At 34.5% G+C, this 15903-nt stretch overlaps 1 protein-coding gene across 4 annotated transcripts in view; it reads left to right on the forward strand.

Annotated features, from left to right (window-relative positions):
* usp24 (ubiquitin specific peptidase 24) overlaps window positions 1–15903 on the forward strand; it is a 74144-nt gene that overhangs the window by 9761 nt on the left and 48480 nt on the right. For all 4 annotated transcript variants that reach the window (XM_051138100.1, XM_051138099.1, XM_051138101.1 and 1 more), the window contains exons 2-8: window positions 6155–6323; window positions 6416–6483; window positions 6618–6761; window positions 8563–8685; window positions 8989–9024; window positions 9139–9204; window positions 13806–13871. In XM_051138100.1, coding sequence (XP_050994057.1) covers window positions 6155–6323; window positions 6416–6483; window positions 6618–6761; window positions 8563–8685; window positions 8989–9024; window positions 9139–9204; window positions 13806–13871 — 672 coding nt within the window. The remainder of the gene's footprint in view (window positions 1–6154; window positions 6324–6415; window positions 6484–6617; window positions 6762–8562; window positions 8686–8988; window positions 9025–9138; window positions 9205–13805; window positions 13872–15903) is intronic.

Consider the following 15903-nt stretch of genomic DNA (forward strand, 5'->3'; position numbering starts at 1 on the left):
CCAAGGCTCAATTTAATGGATTAAAAACTGAGTAAACAGTAATATTGTGAAATATTTTTGCGATTTAAAATAACCGTTTTCTGTTTTAATTTATTTTCATTGTTTATTCCTGTGATGGCAAAGCTGACCATTACTCCAGTCCTCAGTGTCACATAATCCTTCAGAAATTATCATTCAAATATGCATGATCCTTCATATATGCTGATTTGGTGCTCAGGAAACATTTTATTATTCTTACAGCATTTGTTGGAAATAGAAATCTTTTGAAATATTCTTGATGAATACAGATATTAATTTCTTAATGACTTCGAATGAAAACTTAAAAGGAAACCTTTTAAATGTCACTGTGGTGTTACCGTAATATGGAGACATGGCAGTAGGTTAAATTTCAAACTACACCACTTCCCCGAATTTGCATGGGTGATATTTTCACACAGTTTCCTGAGGGGGCTTTCAATTGAATTCAGTAGGCAAAAGTGTACATCACAACCCGTATGCAGCAAGTCCGATGTCAGTAGCTACCTTTTCCCGTCATAATTGAATTAACATTGACAAATATAGATCGCAAGCGTTTAACGTACGGTAAATATATGCAAACAGATCTTATGTGGGCTGTAATTTGCATATTTTCCTACTCAGAACAGACTTAAAAAAAATTCACATAAGAAGAGGTTTTCCAGTCTTCCTTATCCAGTGCTCTTTATATTTTTAGTAAACACATTTATGTGATCAGAATGTTAAAATAGGCTCCAGCTCGACTTCCGTAGTCTCTATTTCTGTCTCTCTCTTTTTCCGAGGTCCCCACAGTGCAGGTGGTGGTTTCCTCCACCAGAGAACAGAATAAGTAATTTGTTCCTGTTGCCTCTCTTCTGCTTTCCCAGCGCTGTCTCTCCTCTCACACTGTCAGATTCCGTCAACAGAAACGCACAGATCTTTCACGAATCAATCGCTCCTCTAGAACCGTTTAATGTTTCTGTTGCAGAGACCGTAATGAGATCATGTTGATAACTCTCATAACAACTCAGCTGTAAACTCAAACCTTAACAACCGTAATGACGTCTGTCATTATGACTTATTTACACCTCATTTCCTCCGCAAACGAGCATTTATCCATGTCACATTGCACTGATAGGGTACAAAACAGAACCTTACCCTGTAAAAAAAAAAATAAATAAAATTCTCTTGATGTACACTGCCAGTCAAAAGTTTTTGAACAGTAAGATTTTTTATGTTTTTTAAAGAAGTCTCTTCTGCTCACCAAGCCTGCATTTATTTGATTCAAAGTAGAGCAAAAACAGTAAATTTTAGTTATTTTTACTATGTAAAAAACTAATTTCTATAAAAGCCCGTTTCTGCCAATGAATAAAAAATAAAAAAGGTGTTTGCAACTTTTTATCTCACAATTCTGACTTTTTTTCTTAGAAATGCATAATACAAACTTGCAATTATGAATTTTTTTTCTCAGAATTGTGAGTTAAAAAGAAATGAAGTCAGAATTGCGCTATATAAATCTCTCGCAATTGTGACATTGTATCTCGCAATTCTGACTTTTTTTCTTAGAATAGTGAGATACAAACTGGCAATTGCGAGTTATAAAGTCCAGTTTTGAGAAGAAAAAAAGAAAGACTGATATGTTCAGAGAATTCCAAGTTTATGTCTCACAATTCTGACTTCATTTCTCAGAATTCCAATTTTATATGACGCAATTCTGACTTTATAACTCGATATTTTGATTTTATATCTCACAATTCTGGGAAAAAAAGTCAGAATTGTGAGAAGTCGCAATAACCTTTTTTTTATTTTTTTCTTCAGTGGCGGAAATGGGCTTCCATAGTTTTCTGTTTGAATGTATTTTAAAATGTAATTCATTCTTTATAATTTATATGATTTTTAAAGCTGAATTTTTAACATCATTACTCCAGTCACGTGATCCTTCAGAAATCATTGTAATATTCCGATTTGCTGCTCAAAAATAATGTATTATTATTATTATTATTATTATGCTGAAAACAATTCTATAACCCCATTTAAAAAAAAACAACAAAAATACTTTATAAAATTCTAAAATAAAATTATACTGACTTCAAGCTTTTGAATGGTATAGTTTATAATGTTTCAAACGTTTTTATTTCAGATAAATGCTAATCTTTGGATTTTTCTAATCATCCAAAAATCCTGAAAAAATGTACTCAGCTGCTTTAAATTGTAGTAATAATATAATATAATATTATATTATATTATATTATATATTTCCTGAACGGCAAATCAGCATATTAGAATGATTTCTGAAGGATCACAGGAATAAATTACATTTTAAAATAAATTCAAATAGTTATTTTAAATAGTAAAAAATATTTCACAATATTACTGCTTCTTTAAAAACATTAAAAATCTTACTGTTCAAAAACATTTGTATATATATATATATATATATATATATATATTTTATATACAAAAGTTTTTGATATCAAGAAAATTTATAGTTGTAATATTGGGATATATATATATAGATAGATAGATAGATAGATAGATAGTATATTTTTTACATTTTGATACTTTTTCTTTCTTTTAAATGTTTAATACCAAGGCTCAACACAAAGGATTTTCTCTGCTGGCCTTATTTGGTTCAGTTTTGAACTTGCTTTGCCAAAATCACCAGCCCGACCATAAAAAATGTTCTTGTTTTTGTTGTTTTTTGACCCATGCACCTTGTATACTGATTTACCACAGATTTGTGATGATTGAGACACATTACTCACCGAATAGTCTTAGTTGTGAAGAGGCTGTTTTTCAAACTTGAAACTGATCTGCAACATCTGCCTGTGGAAAATCAAGTGTGTCATTTAAAGTTGACTTTATGACCCAGATTTGCCATTGTGCTTGGTCAGATGGTTTAAGTTCCTGCATGAATGTGCTTTGTCAACATTCATAGTACACAATGAAGTCTAGTCAAAACCAGAAGCTCCTCAGAATCAATAAAACATCCCTGTCACGGTTGCTCCTGCACAGCTTATAGTGTTAATCCTGCTTCATAATGGCTCTTTAATAAGTAAACAGTAACAGCTGAAGTTCAGTCAGGTCAAAAGAAGCTTAATTTAACCCCTGAACTCAGACCCTGCCTGCAAGGAGGCATTCACTGTTAATCCCAGGTCTAAGACGGATCTCACTTTTCCCTCTCTGACTTTAAAATCACTGATTTGCGTCGTTTGGGAATGGCATAGACATCTGACGTTCCCCCTGAGGAGCAGAAAGAGTGAAGGTGACTTTCACTCCACGTTGTTCCGCTCAGTCTTTTCAGACATGATTGCACATTCACTTATTCCACTCACTCAAGGGCAAACATATGTCTTGTATACTAATATTCCCCTGGCAGAAATGTTTCCTTTACACAAAGTGCTTAGTAACGCTGTAATCTGCAACAGCGTGTACGCTGATAATCACCAAACAACCATTGAAATATCTGCTCTTTAAAGTTGTGATATAATTGCAGCAAAGCTAAGCATAAATAGCCTCAGAAATCAGCTGCCAAGTAGATTTCATTTTGCACTCCACCCAAACAACAACAAATCTGTGCTGCTAGCCTCTGCGCTAGTTTCTTGGGCAACCGTGTTCCAGATTGCAGCATTAATTATGAATGTGAAACAGATGACGTAGATAATACATTAAATTTGGTTTAAAATGTGAAATGTGGAAGTCGCACATCTGTTATCAGATATATGTCTGTCTGATAGCCCTTCTTTAATATTTTTGAATGGATTTCCTGTAAGTATTGTATAAAAATAATCAGATTTCAAGTAGGTTCTGAACAGCAACATTTTTGTTTATTCAGTTTTTTTTCACAGTTGTGGTTGCTTTAATTAAATTGTCTTATGTAGGCATTTATTTCTGAGCTACTGACCAACATCCATCCTGTTCCTGTGAACACATAACATAATGTAGCTGTTTTCAACCATTAAGCATGACATTTGAGTGGAAAAAAATCAAATCAGTATATTAGAATGATTTCTAAAGGATCACGTGACATTGAAAACTGAAGTAATAAAGCTGAAAATTCAGCTTTACCTTCACAGAAATAAATTACATTTTAAAATATATTAAAATATTAAACCATTAACTTAAATTGTAATTTGTTTTATTATATTTTTGATCATAATAATAAATGCAGCCATGCAATTTTACAAGATGTAACATAAGTCTCAGGTGTCCCTAGAGTGTGTCTTTGCCTAAAATCATCTCAAAATACCCCACAGGTCATTTATTATATAATTTTAAAAATGCCTATTTTGAGTGGAAGCAGAAACATGCTGTTTTGTGCATGTCTCTTTAAATGCAAATGAACTGCTGCTCCCCGCCCATTTTTCAGAAAAGGGCTGTGCCTTTACAGCTCATACTTCAGAAAATCTGTTTGGTTTTGATTTTCAAGTCTATCACGCTGAAATCATGCATTTTAAACCATATTAGTTACAACTTCTGGTATAGGTTTTTCTGAGTGCCCACATTCAAAGCACACGCACAGAAAGTGCCTGTCACATGTAGGGCTGTCAAAATGGCTGAAAATCTGAATATGAATTTTGTACTTAAATATTATGAAAAATTTGAATTATATTCAAATTTAAAATGCATAACTTCAGTTAGGGGAAAAAAAGCTTTTGGCTTCTCTCCTGAGGCCAAAAGAGGACACATCGAGCAAAATATTACTAATGCACGATTCTAATAAAATAAAATAACACAACTATCTAAAAGTGCATGATGTTTCAAAATAATATTATAAACTATATTTGATTAATTTAGTTACTTAAAGGAGTCATCGGATGCCCATTTTCCACAAGTTGATATGATTCTTTAGGGTCTTAATGAAAAGTCTATAATATACTTTGGTTAAAAATTCTCAATGGTAGTGTAACATCCTTTTTACCTTGACAAAATCAGCTCTGCAAAAATCTTCCTGTTCTGGTTGAGGCTGCTTTAAATGTTAATGAGCTCTGCTCGCCCCGCCCCTCTTTTCTCTCTGTGGAGTGACGAGCATGTTTACTTTAGCCGCATTAAGCCGCTAAACTTGCTAACTAGCACATTATTAGGAAAGGCGATCGCAAAGATTCATTAAAAAAAAAAAAACCTTATACTCACATTTGCTGTAAGTGAACTTGAATCACGAATGATTTGCGCAAACATAGACGGATATATGTAGATCGGGAGGCGCATTCCCTTCACAAACAAACGTAATCTACTGCATCTTCGGCAGCTCCGATGTCGGGAGTAAATGACGACCACTATGTTCAGTATTACATCCACCAACAAAACACCTCAATCGCTCAGTTGAAGATATTCTTGTCTAACTTACATCCCTGCTCCGGCATCGAAACAATGGAGGTCGGACTGTTACAGCTGGTCTGAGCTAAGACGCTCATGTCAATCAACTATCGTGGGAGTGGGATCACAAAGAGTAACGTTATTTTTTTCAATTTAAAAACATAAGATGCAGTGGAATGGGGAGAGACCTGTCCAACCATAAAATTCTGAGACAAGTTGAACTTACAGTAATTTTAAATAGCTTTCTAAACATTCAACTCTCTTGTGTGAGATGCGGGTGCAACGGTGATGGATGTTCCTCTAGAAAATGCGCGAAATATGCATTCTGTGTGAGTGGCTTGGTTTCAGTTTTGACATAAACATCATCTCCGCATTGATGTTCTCTTTTTGCGTAATATTTTGAATGAACAGCGTATCCAGTGGGTTAAACTGGGTAGGCTAACAAAAGTGTTAAATGCAGTGACACCTACCTATATCGTCATCGCATCTTGTGCAGCCAATGACAGAACAGTTAACATGCTTTGCTTGAACTTCTAGATTAAAGGGTGATAATATTATAATAATGTAATAATTATAATAATCTACATCACAGAGGGAGCGAAATTTGAGCGGCTTGTTTTTTTTTTTCATACTTGCAGAGAAACAAAGAACAAAGCTACTGGGTTGTCCTTTTTCACATTTTCTGGGTTGGTAGATACACCAGAGACCTGTTTATAACACTTAAACAAGGAAAAAGTCAGATTTTCACGATATGTCCTCTTTAAAATCTTGTAATGTATAAAAAACGATGAGTAATCGCATATGTTCATTTTGTGACACATCTGTCTTTTTCTGTCTCTTATAGAGGAGTAATGATGAGAACGGGAACTGTTCTGGAAACAGCATGGAGTTTCCCACCACTAATCTGTATGAGCTGGAGAGCAGAGTGTTCACTGATCACTGGTCCATCCCGTACAAGAGAGAGGAATCGCTCGGCAAGTGCCTCATCGCCTCCACCTGCCTGGCCAGACTGGGTGAGTTCTTATGGCTATTCTATGTACATGTTTGGATGTTTGTGTACTCTGGATTGAAATGTCACATCTGAAATTGATTATTCTCTCTGTAGGCCTGGCCGACGCAGATGAGAACTGTAAGAGGTTCATTGACCGTTGCATGCCTGAAGCCTTCAAAAAGGTTTGTGTGTGTGTGTGTTTGGATAGGCAGGCATGTAAACAAAAGCTGTACACGCTATCAGGTGTTTGTAATAAATTGTTAGAAATGGCAAGATATGATTAGATTAATAATTTGGGTGTTAAATGTTGTTGTAGTTGCTGACGTCCAGTGCAGTGCACAAGTGGGGAACAGAGATTCATGAGGGTATCTACAACATGCTGATGCTGCTGGTGGATCTGGTGGCGGAAAGAGTCAAACAGGATCCGATACCCATCGGCCTCATGGGAGTTCTCACTATGGTACACACACCCTTTTGCTGTTATATACTAGTAACTGTGATCAGCTTCTACAAAATGTCAGACATTTTTATCAGAAATTAAAGGGATAGTTTGCCCAAAAATTAAAATTCTGTCATTAATTACTCACCCTCATGTTGTTCCCAATCCGTAAGACTTTGTTCATCTTCAGAACACAAATTAAGATATTTTTGATGAAAGAGATTCATGACCCTGCATATACAGCAACACAAATGACACTGTTCCAGGCCTAGAAAGGTAGTAAGGACATTGATTAAAATAGTCCATGTGACATGTTTTGAAAACAAAAATTATGACTTTATTTGACAAATTCTTCTCTTCCGTGTCAGTCTTTGATGCGCGTTCATGAGAGTACCGAGATGTATGCCTGTGCGCCTTGTTTACAAGAAGATGACTTGCAATTTTTTGCTGAGCCTTACTTATGTGAACCAGAATGTACAGATGATGGACTAAGAAAGATGGGCGTTCTTCCAAATAGATATGTAAGAACCGAAATACACCAAGTAAACAGGAAGTAATGAGAAGTAAAAAAAAAATTTAAAAAAAATTAAAAGATCTAAAATAGTAATTTTAGTAAAAAAAAACTGTCACTAAATTTTCACTAAATAAGTATATTTAATGTCTTTTAAAAAAATTTAACATTTTTTACTTGTATGAAGCAATTAATTATTCTTTTGTTATTTTGTATAATACATATAATATGTTGTATGCATAAATATATATTTTTAATACAATACATATATAATACGTAAATGTTATATGTGATCCTGGTCCACAAAACCAGTCATAAAGGTCATTTTTTTAAGATTTGTACATCATCTGAAATCTGAATAAATAAGCTTTGTTAGGATAGGACAATATTTGGCTGAGATACAACTATATAAAAACATATGAGGGTGCAAAAATGTTTTTAATAATTGAATATTAAAATAATTGCCTTTAAAGTTGTCTAAATAAATTTCTTAATGCATATTACTAATCAAAAATTAAGTTTGAATATATTTACGGTAGGAAATTTACAAAATATCTTCATAAAAACATGATCTTTATTTAATATCTTAAAGAATTTTTGGCATTAAAGAAAACTCTATAACTTTGACCCATACAATGTATTGTTGGCTATTGCTGCAAATATACCCGTGCTACTTATGAATGGTTTTGTGGTCCAGCGTCACAAATGCCAAGTTAAACCAATAAAATTCCATGTTGAGACCTTTATGAACATTTTTGAGCCATGGTGCAAATAAATAGTTGAATGTGAGTTTTGACAGTTCAGATCAGTTCAAAGTATTTGCAGACTCATTACTGATATTGACTGTTTATGAAACTTCAGGATGTCTCTGTAAAAGTTGTCTAATGACAGTAGAGGAAAAGTAGAAAACGTAATGGTTAAATTTAAAAAATAAATTTTTAAAAATCATCATTTACTCACATTCAAGTTATTCCAAACCTGTATGGCTTTCTTCCTTCTGTTGAACACAAAAGAAAATATTTAAAAGAATGTTGGGGAACAAAGTATGGAAAAAATACAGTGGGGACCAGCAACTTTAAGTTGTTCTTCAAAATATCTTCTTTTGTGTTCCACAGAGGGAAGAAATTAATATAGGTTTGGAACAGCTTGAGAATAAATGTAAAGAATAAATGTTGACAGAATTTTCATTTTTGGGTGAACTATCAAATTTACTAAAGTAGTGCAATATTATATTGCACATATAATGTGAATATGGACCTATGGCAAAACATCTTAGACTTAAGTTATTTCCCTGTACTGTTTTATTGACAGGCTTTTAACCCTGATAACGAGTATCACTTTAAGAATCGTATGAAGGCTTGTCAGAGGAACTGGGCGGAAGTGTTTGGAGAGGACAGCATGTTCGCCGTTTCTCCCAGCTCCAGCTACCAGAAGGTACAGCAAATGTACATGTGTGGGTGCTTACATGTGCTGTTGGCTTGACAGTTGACTTGACAGTTGACTTGACAGTCCTCGCTAAAGGACAGAAAAACTGGTTTTGTACATTCCAACACGCGTGTTTTCAGCAAAATAGTGGCACAGTGTTAACCGCTGAGTCATAAATGTTTAAATAAATGAGTTTTACATCATAAAGTGTAGTATGTTCTCTAAAATAAAAATGATATAACTTGCAAAAATAAAACAAGAGGGAAAAAAAATTGTATATTCCATGAAATGTATATTCTGTGTTCTGACCAGGAACCTCATGGCTGGCTGGTGGACTTAGTGAATCGGGTAAGAACTTAAGTAGCACACACTGATGGAAGGAATTATATTATATTACATCACATTAGACAAATCTATGTGGTGTTCGATGACTCCAAATATGTCTCTGGCTTATATTTGCAGTTTGGAGAGATGGGAGGCTTCACAGCAATTCAGTGCAAGCTCAACCAGGAAGAGATCGAGATTGGGGTAAGTCTTTAAATGTTCTAGAGTACAATCGTTATTTTTATTTCACATATCACATATGCCCAAGGCCAATAAAAATGGGACAGTTGTTGTTGATGTTATTATAGTAATTATTATAATAATTATAATTATTGGCTTATCTGTGTCAGCTCAAATTTTGATGCATCCCTTGTGGACTGACTTTCTTCTCACATTGGTTCATGGCTCAGCTGACACAAATGGAGTCTTATTGAATGTCAAAGCAACATAATTATCAGGGTTTCTGTGGGTCTTTAAAATGGTTGTATCAAATTTAAGGACATAAGTCTTAAATGGTACAAGAAAGTCTTAATTATGATTTTAAAGGAGAAGTCCACTTCCAGAACAACAGTTTACAAATAATTTACTCACCCCCTTGTCATCCAAGATGTTCATGTCTTTCTGTCTTCGGTTGTAAAGAAATTATGGTTTTTGAGGAAAACATTTCAGGATTTTTCTTCATATAATAGACTTCAATGGTGCCCCGATTTTGAACTTCCAAAATGTAGTTTAAATGCGGCTTCAAAAGGCTCTAAACAATCCCAGCTGAGGAAAAAGAGTCTTATCTAGCGAAACGATCGGTCATTTTTTTTCGAAAAATTTGTATACTTTTTAAGCCAAAAAGCTTGTGTAGCACAGGCTCTGGGATGCGCGTTCTTGAATGATTTGTTCATTTTGAATGGGTCTTTAATGTGACTCAAGAAGAACGAGTCATCTCGGGGAGTGATTCATTCAGTCGCACGTGCGCAACATCCTATTTTAATTATATTTTGCTAAAATGAAAGAAATGACTCGAAAAAAGATTCGTTCATTTTGCTGAACGAGACTCAGAGTCGGTAAAATGATCCGAACTTCCCATCACTACTATGAATCACGTGTAAGTTCATCATCTGTGTACTCCAGCTCAAAAATGTAGAGAATGGCAAAAAACGAATTTTTTCCTACTACTTTAGAATCGTCCAACATCATTGTAGCTTTTTGTTTGTAAACAGCGTTTGACTTACTTGCACTTTGTTAGTCTTTGCGCGTTCGCTTTGTAAACACTGCTTCAAAATCGGGGGCACAATTGAAGTCCATTATATGAAGAAATATCCTGAAATGTTTTTCTCAAAAACCATAATTTCTTTACGACTGAAGACAGAAAGACATGAACATCTTGGATGACAAGGGGGGTGAGTAAATTATTTGTAAACTGCTGTTCTGGAAGTGGACTTCTCCTTTAAGACATCTTAAATTTGGTAAGGGAAAGACCAGAATTGTGATATGGCTTAATGTGAAGATTAAACTTCAAAAGGCTATGATTTCGTTGAATAAATATAAGCACTGCACATTTCAAGTCAGACGCTGCATTGAAAAGCGGTGTATTTCTTCTATTTCAAAAGCGCCTCCTGCTGGCATAGAATGAAATTGCATTTTCAATAAGACGTCTGCTGTTTTTGTTCAGAAAGCGAAAATCGACCCATATTTTTATGCAGCGAGCACATGGAGTGCAGAGTGCAAATCTGCACTGTAAATCGTGCATTTTAAGGTCATTTTACGAATATGTTACCATAGACATACGCCACTCATAAGGTATCAATTTTATTTGTGCAGGTCTTAAAAAGGTTTTATTGAGAAAAAAAGAATAAAGAAATTATTGAGCTAAAACATTGTTTCCCGTAACTGTGATTTCTGTGTAAACACAGATGCGGCTTGTTTATTGTAGATGTAAATCTAAACTCTGCCAATGTTTTGTTATTCCCTCAAATGATTTCATAACAAACTCTAATGAAATAGACTAAAACTAAACTGTAATATAAAGAAAAAGGAAGCTTTGAAAAAGGGTTTCAAATTAAAAGAAATTTGAAAATGCAAGATAACCTTGAACCACGCCTTACATGTAAAACAGATGTTGGTTGCTCACAATTTTAGATATTCCAGAAATGATCAGGACTGGTCGTCTTTGGGTTGAGAAAGCTGTTAGCATAATAATGGAATTGCAAAGAAATGAATGGATAATTCATGGATAATCCATCAGAGCAAGAGAGTACGGTAGTGGTGTCTGGATGAAGAGAGGCAGTATGTGTGAGATGCTGAGAGAGAGAGAGAGAGAGTTGAACGAGGGCAGATTCTATTATAGCATGTGTGCTAAAGAGCTCAGGATCTTTATCACCATCACGGAGAGCATCCTACTCACACCAGACAGTGAGAAAGAGACGAAAGCACAGGGGGATGAGAGAGAACATGAGATGCCACATTCATATTGCTGAAAAAAAAAAAAAATTCAAGCCTGAAGATATGTACTAACAGAATGGCTTTTAAGCGCCATTCCTCATCAAGCTCTACGAGGTAATGCAGTTGTCTGAAAAATATTAAAAATTGAGTTAGAGGGATAATGGTAATAGATTCTACCACACAGCTCTTAAACACCAGCTAATGTTTTATAGGGTCAGACGAATGGATAGATAAGACAGATAAAAGGTAGAGACAGACGGGATGGTCGATTAGCTGTCAAACTAACAATGAAAACAAATGAACGACAGTTGATTGTGAGTCAGTTAATTAGATAAACAAATTTATCTAGATTTATGTAGATTATCTAGTTCTTATTTCATCTAGATAAACCAGTGAAATAATTTTTTTTACATTTTCCAAACGCATTTGTCTGTTATGTACAGAAGCCCATTTCTGCCACTGAATAAAAAGAAGTGATACAAACTCGCATTCACAAAAAAGTGAGAATTGAGTTTACATCTAGCAGTTGACTTTTTCTCGCAATTGCAAGTTTATATCTCGCAATTAGGACTTTTTTCATGCAATTCTGACTTTTTTTTTTTTCTCAGAATTGTGGGATATAATCAGAATTGAGACAAATATTGAGAACATATCAGTCTTTTTTTCCCCTCAAAATTAGACTTGCAATTCTGAGAAAAAAGTCGGAATTGCCTAAAAAAAGTCAGAATTGCTTCATATAAACTAGTGATCGACTGATCACTTTTTTCCATGAAAAAAAAAAATCCATGAAAAAAGTCAGAATTGTGAGAAAAAGGTCAATTGCAACTCACATTTGCAAGAAAAAGGTCAGAAGTGACAGTTTGTCTTGCAATTCTGACTTTATAACTATACGTTTAAAATAAGTTTATATCATGCTATTCTGTGAAATAAAGAATTGCGACATATATAAACATATCAGTCTTTTTCCCCACTCAAAATTGCACTTTATAACTTGCAATTGTGAGTTTATCTCACAGTTCGGAGAAAAAAGTCAGAATTGCGTGAAAAAAAAAAAAAATCTGAATTGCGAGATACAAACTAGCATTTGTGAGAAAAAAATAACTCTCAATTATGAATTTATATCACACAATTCTGATGGATTATCAGTTTGTATCACACAGTTGTGAAAAAAAAGTCAGAGTTGTAAGATAGAAAGTCACAGTTACATTTTTTTTACGTCTCTATAGTTATGTCATGTTTTTGTTTGGCTTTGGTTTTTTGGTGACTTGTATTTTGCTTTTGGTTTTATTTTGCTTAGATTCTTAGTTTTGGTTTAAAATTTTCTACCATCGTTGTTGATGTTTCGTTTGTCTGTTTAAGAAGACAAACCCCCCCCCCCCCCAGATATGTGTCTAGTCTCGTCTGATAGATAAAAAAAAGACAGACAGATTCTCAGAATGTTTGACAGCTTCATTATTTTTAGCAGACGAGGTGTCCGCTCCCCCTTCGGTGCGAGCGTGTAAATGCTCCCCCTTGTCTTGGAGCTGTGAAGCCGCCTTGTTTTTGGTTCCGCCCGCTTGTCTTTTGAAGGTGGGCATTAGCATGATCTGAGTGCCAGGGCTGAGAGATAGAGCTGGCGACAGGGAAAAGATGCTTTGATTTAGGATTTGCATATTAATGGCCTTAACACAGGAACAGGAAGAGCGTAGGGAGAGGAATTCTTTTCAGGGACGCATACAACCTGCTGTGGCCACATAAAGGAAACACTGCTGGTTCATCGCCAGCTATGTTTTAATCTCAGACATAAAGGGATGCCCTGCTACAGTAACCATTTAATTTGTAGTGAGGGTAAAAGTCAATTAAAGCGAGAAAACAAGAGATGGATGTTGTCTCCTCTCCTCCACTGACTGGACTAATTCATTCACTCTCTCCAATGGATGAGAAGTCATTCGATGCTGAACAGAGGAGTGATTCATCGGTGCTGGCGCATATCTCTACAGAGATGTATGCCAGCGGAGAGATGTTGTGTAAATGTTGTATAAAAATCCCTGATTTTGTAGTTATGGTTCACTGTTTAATCAGGTGCCTCAGTGTGGCCATTAAAGAAAATGTTTACCTAAAAATTACAATTCTGTCATCACATGCTCTGACCCTCATGCCATTCCAAACCTTTTGTACCACTGCCAAAAGTAAGTCATGTTGGTGAGTAATGATGACAGAAGTTTCATTTCTTGTCAAACTGTTCCTTTAAGAATTTGCTTACTCTTTGTTGCTGTCAAGACTCCAGCTTAGAGAAATATTTTGTTTTTTTAGCAAGGAAACATTGATTACTGATTTGTTTTTGAGATAACATTCATAATAGAATGCACATGTGTGTATGTGTGTTTCCTCAGTGTGTATCTGCTCTGGTTCAGCCACTTGGTGTATGTGCAGAATACCTCAACTCCGGCCTGGTGCAGGTGAGTGTTTCCACACTACTTCTGTTCTTATTTTGTTTCACAGATCCCTGGAATACTTGATTGTAATTGATTAGAAGGTCTGTGGTCAAGTTAGGTAATTAGGTTAACAAGTTTATCTGAGTCATTTTGAAATTATTTTTATTGGAGCTGCCTTCGACTGAAGTTTTTCCTGGTCGAATAGTAGTCGTTCATTTTAAGCATTAGTCAACTATTAGTCGCACATTTATTAATAAACTATATAAATCATAATAATGAGCCTTTAATTGTCTACATAGCCTAATAAGCACTAAAATATGTAATAAGCACTAATAAATATGTCTAGGAAATCTATGAAATCAGTATAATTTTTTCCTGAATTCCATTTTTTCGTTTTAATTTTTCTTCAGTAATCATTCTAGACTCCGTTTGGTTAAATGGTTAAAAAAAATCGAAAAGCGTGTCTAATTAATTGAAATCATGAAACTTGCATAATTTAACAGCAGTTTATTAAAAGTTTAACAAAAATAAAAATTTTAAGGCCCTACAAAATATGTCATATTGAGTTTTGTCCTGTGCTTTTCATTACTTTTCTGGATTCCATTTTAATGGTTTCATTAAATTTTAATAACTAAAAGAATGTCTAATTAACATTCTATAAAGTGTTTTAAGTTTTTTTTTTTTTTTTTTTTTTTTTTTTTTTCTTCAGAAATACTGTGTTGAATATTTAAATTTTTCTGATAAATATTTTTAAAGAAATGTTTGAATAATAATTTTAGTAGTAGTAGTAGTAGTAGTAGTACAATCATTACGTTAAGTAATATATTTCTGTCACAATTTCTTCAAGTTAAACCGAACTTTTATTTTGACGGGTTGCTGAAGACTTTTAAGTTTCTGTTTGTGTATGATATGACTATTTTTTTCTCAAAAGAAATGCTCAAAAGTGACCTTCAGAGCTGTTGAAGAGTTTTTTTTTTTTTTTTAATGTACTCATATATTGAGGTGACAGAGGCTGAAAATGGCACAAGCATCTGGAGCGCCTTTGTATGTGTAGTTTACAAAACCGCATATCTGCGCTGTTCATTCACACAGAGGCATGCAAAACTTGAAGGTTTCGTATTTAAAAAGTGTTTTTGTGGCTTAAAGGAGAAGTCCACTTCCAGAACAACAATTTACAGATAATGTACTCACCGCCTTGTCATCCAAGATGTTCATATCTTTCTTTCTTCAGTCGTAAAGAAATTGTTTTTTGAGGGAAAACATTTCAGCATTTTTCTTTATATAATGGACTGATATGGTCCCCTGAGTTTGAACTTCCAAAATGCAGTTTAAATGCGGCTTCAAACGATCCCAAATGCAGTTGTAAATGATCCCAGTCGAGAAAGAAGGGTCTTATCTAGCGAAACGATCCGTTATTTTCATTAAAAAAAAATACAATTTAAATACTTTTTAATCTCAAACGCTTGTCTTGTCTTGCTCTCCCTGAACTGTGTATTCTGACTTAAGACAGTTAGGGTATGTTGAAAACCCTGATCGTATTTTCTTCCTCAACTTCAAAAATCATTTCAAAATCATCCTACATCACTGCAGAAGTACCGACACAGTCTTTGCAAAGTGAACATGCAAAGATGATCAAACACCCTTAACAAAAAAGGTAAAACGGTGATATTGGGTGATTTTGAAGTTGAGGGAGAAAATACGATTGGAGTTTTTCAACATACCCTAACTGTCTTGAGCCAGAATACACAGAGTTCAGGAAGAATAAGACAAGACGAGCGTTTGACATTACAAAAAATATAAATTGTATTATTTTTATGAAAATAACCAATCGTTTCGCTAGATAAGACCCTTCTTTCTCGGCTGGGATTGTTTACAACAGCATTTTTTTAATCCCAAAATTCCATAACATTCCACGTTATACAGTAAATTCCATTTTTATGACTCGACTCCGCGCTTTCTGTACTTCTCTTCTCTACTTTCTCTACCCGTTTATCTACTTATTTGGACCTGGCATATTAACATCCACTTAACATTGGCCTTTTGAAACCTCTCTGGG

The sequence above is a fragment of the Labeo rohita genome, chromosome 20 (assembly GCF_022985175.1).
Source record: "Labeo rohita strain BAU-BD-2019 chromosome 20, IGBB_LRoh.1.0, whole genome shotgun sequence".
NCBI lineage: Eukaryota > Metazoa > Chordata > Actinopteri > Cypriniformes > Cyprinidae > Labeo > Labeo rohita.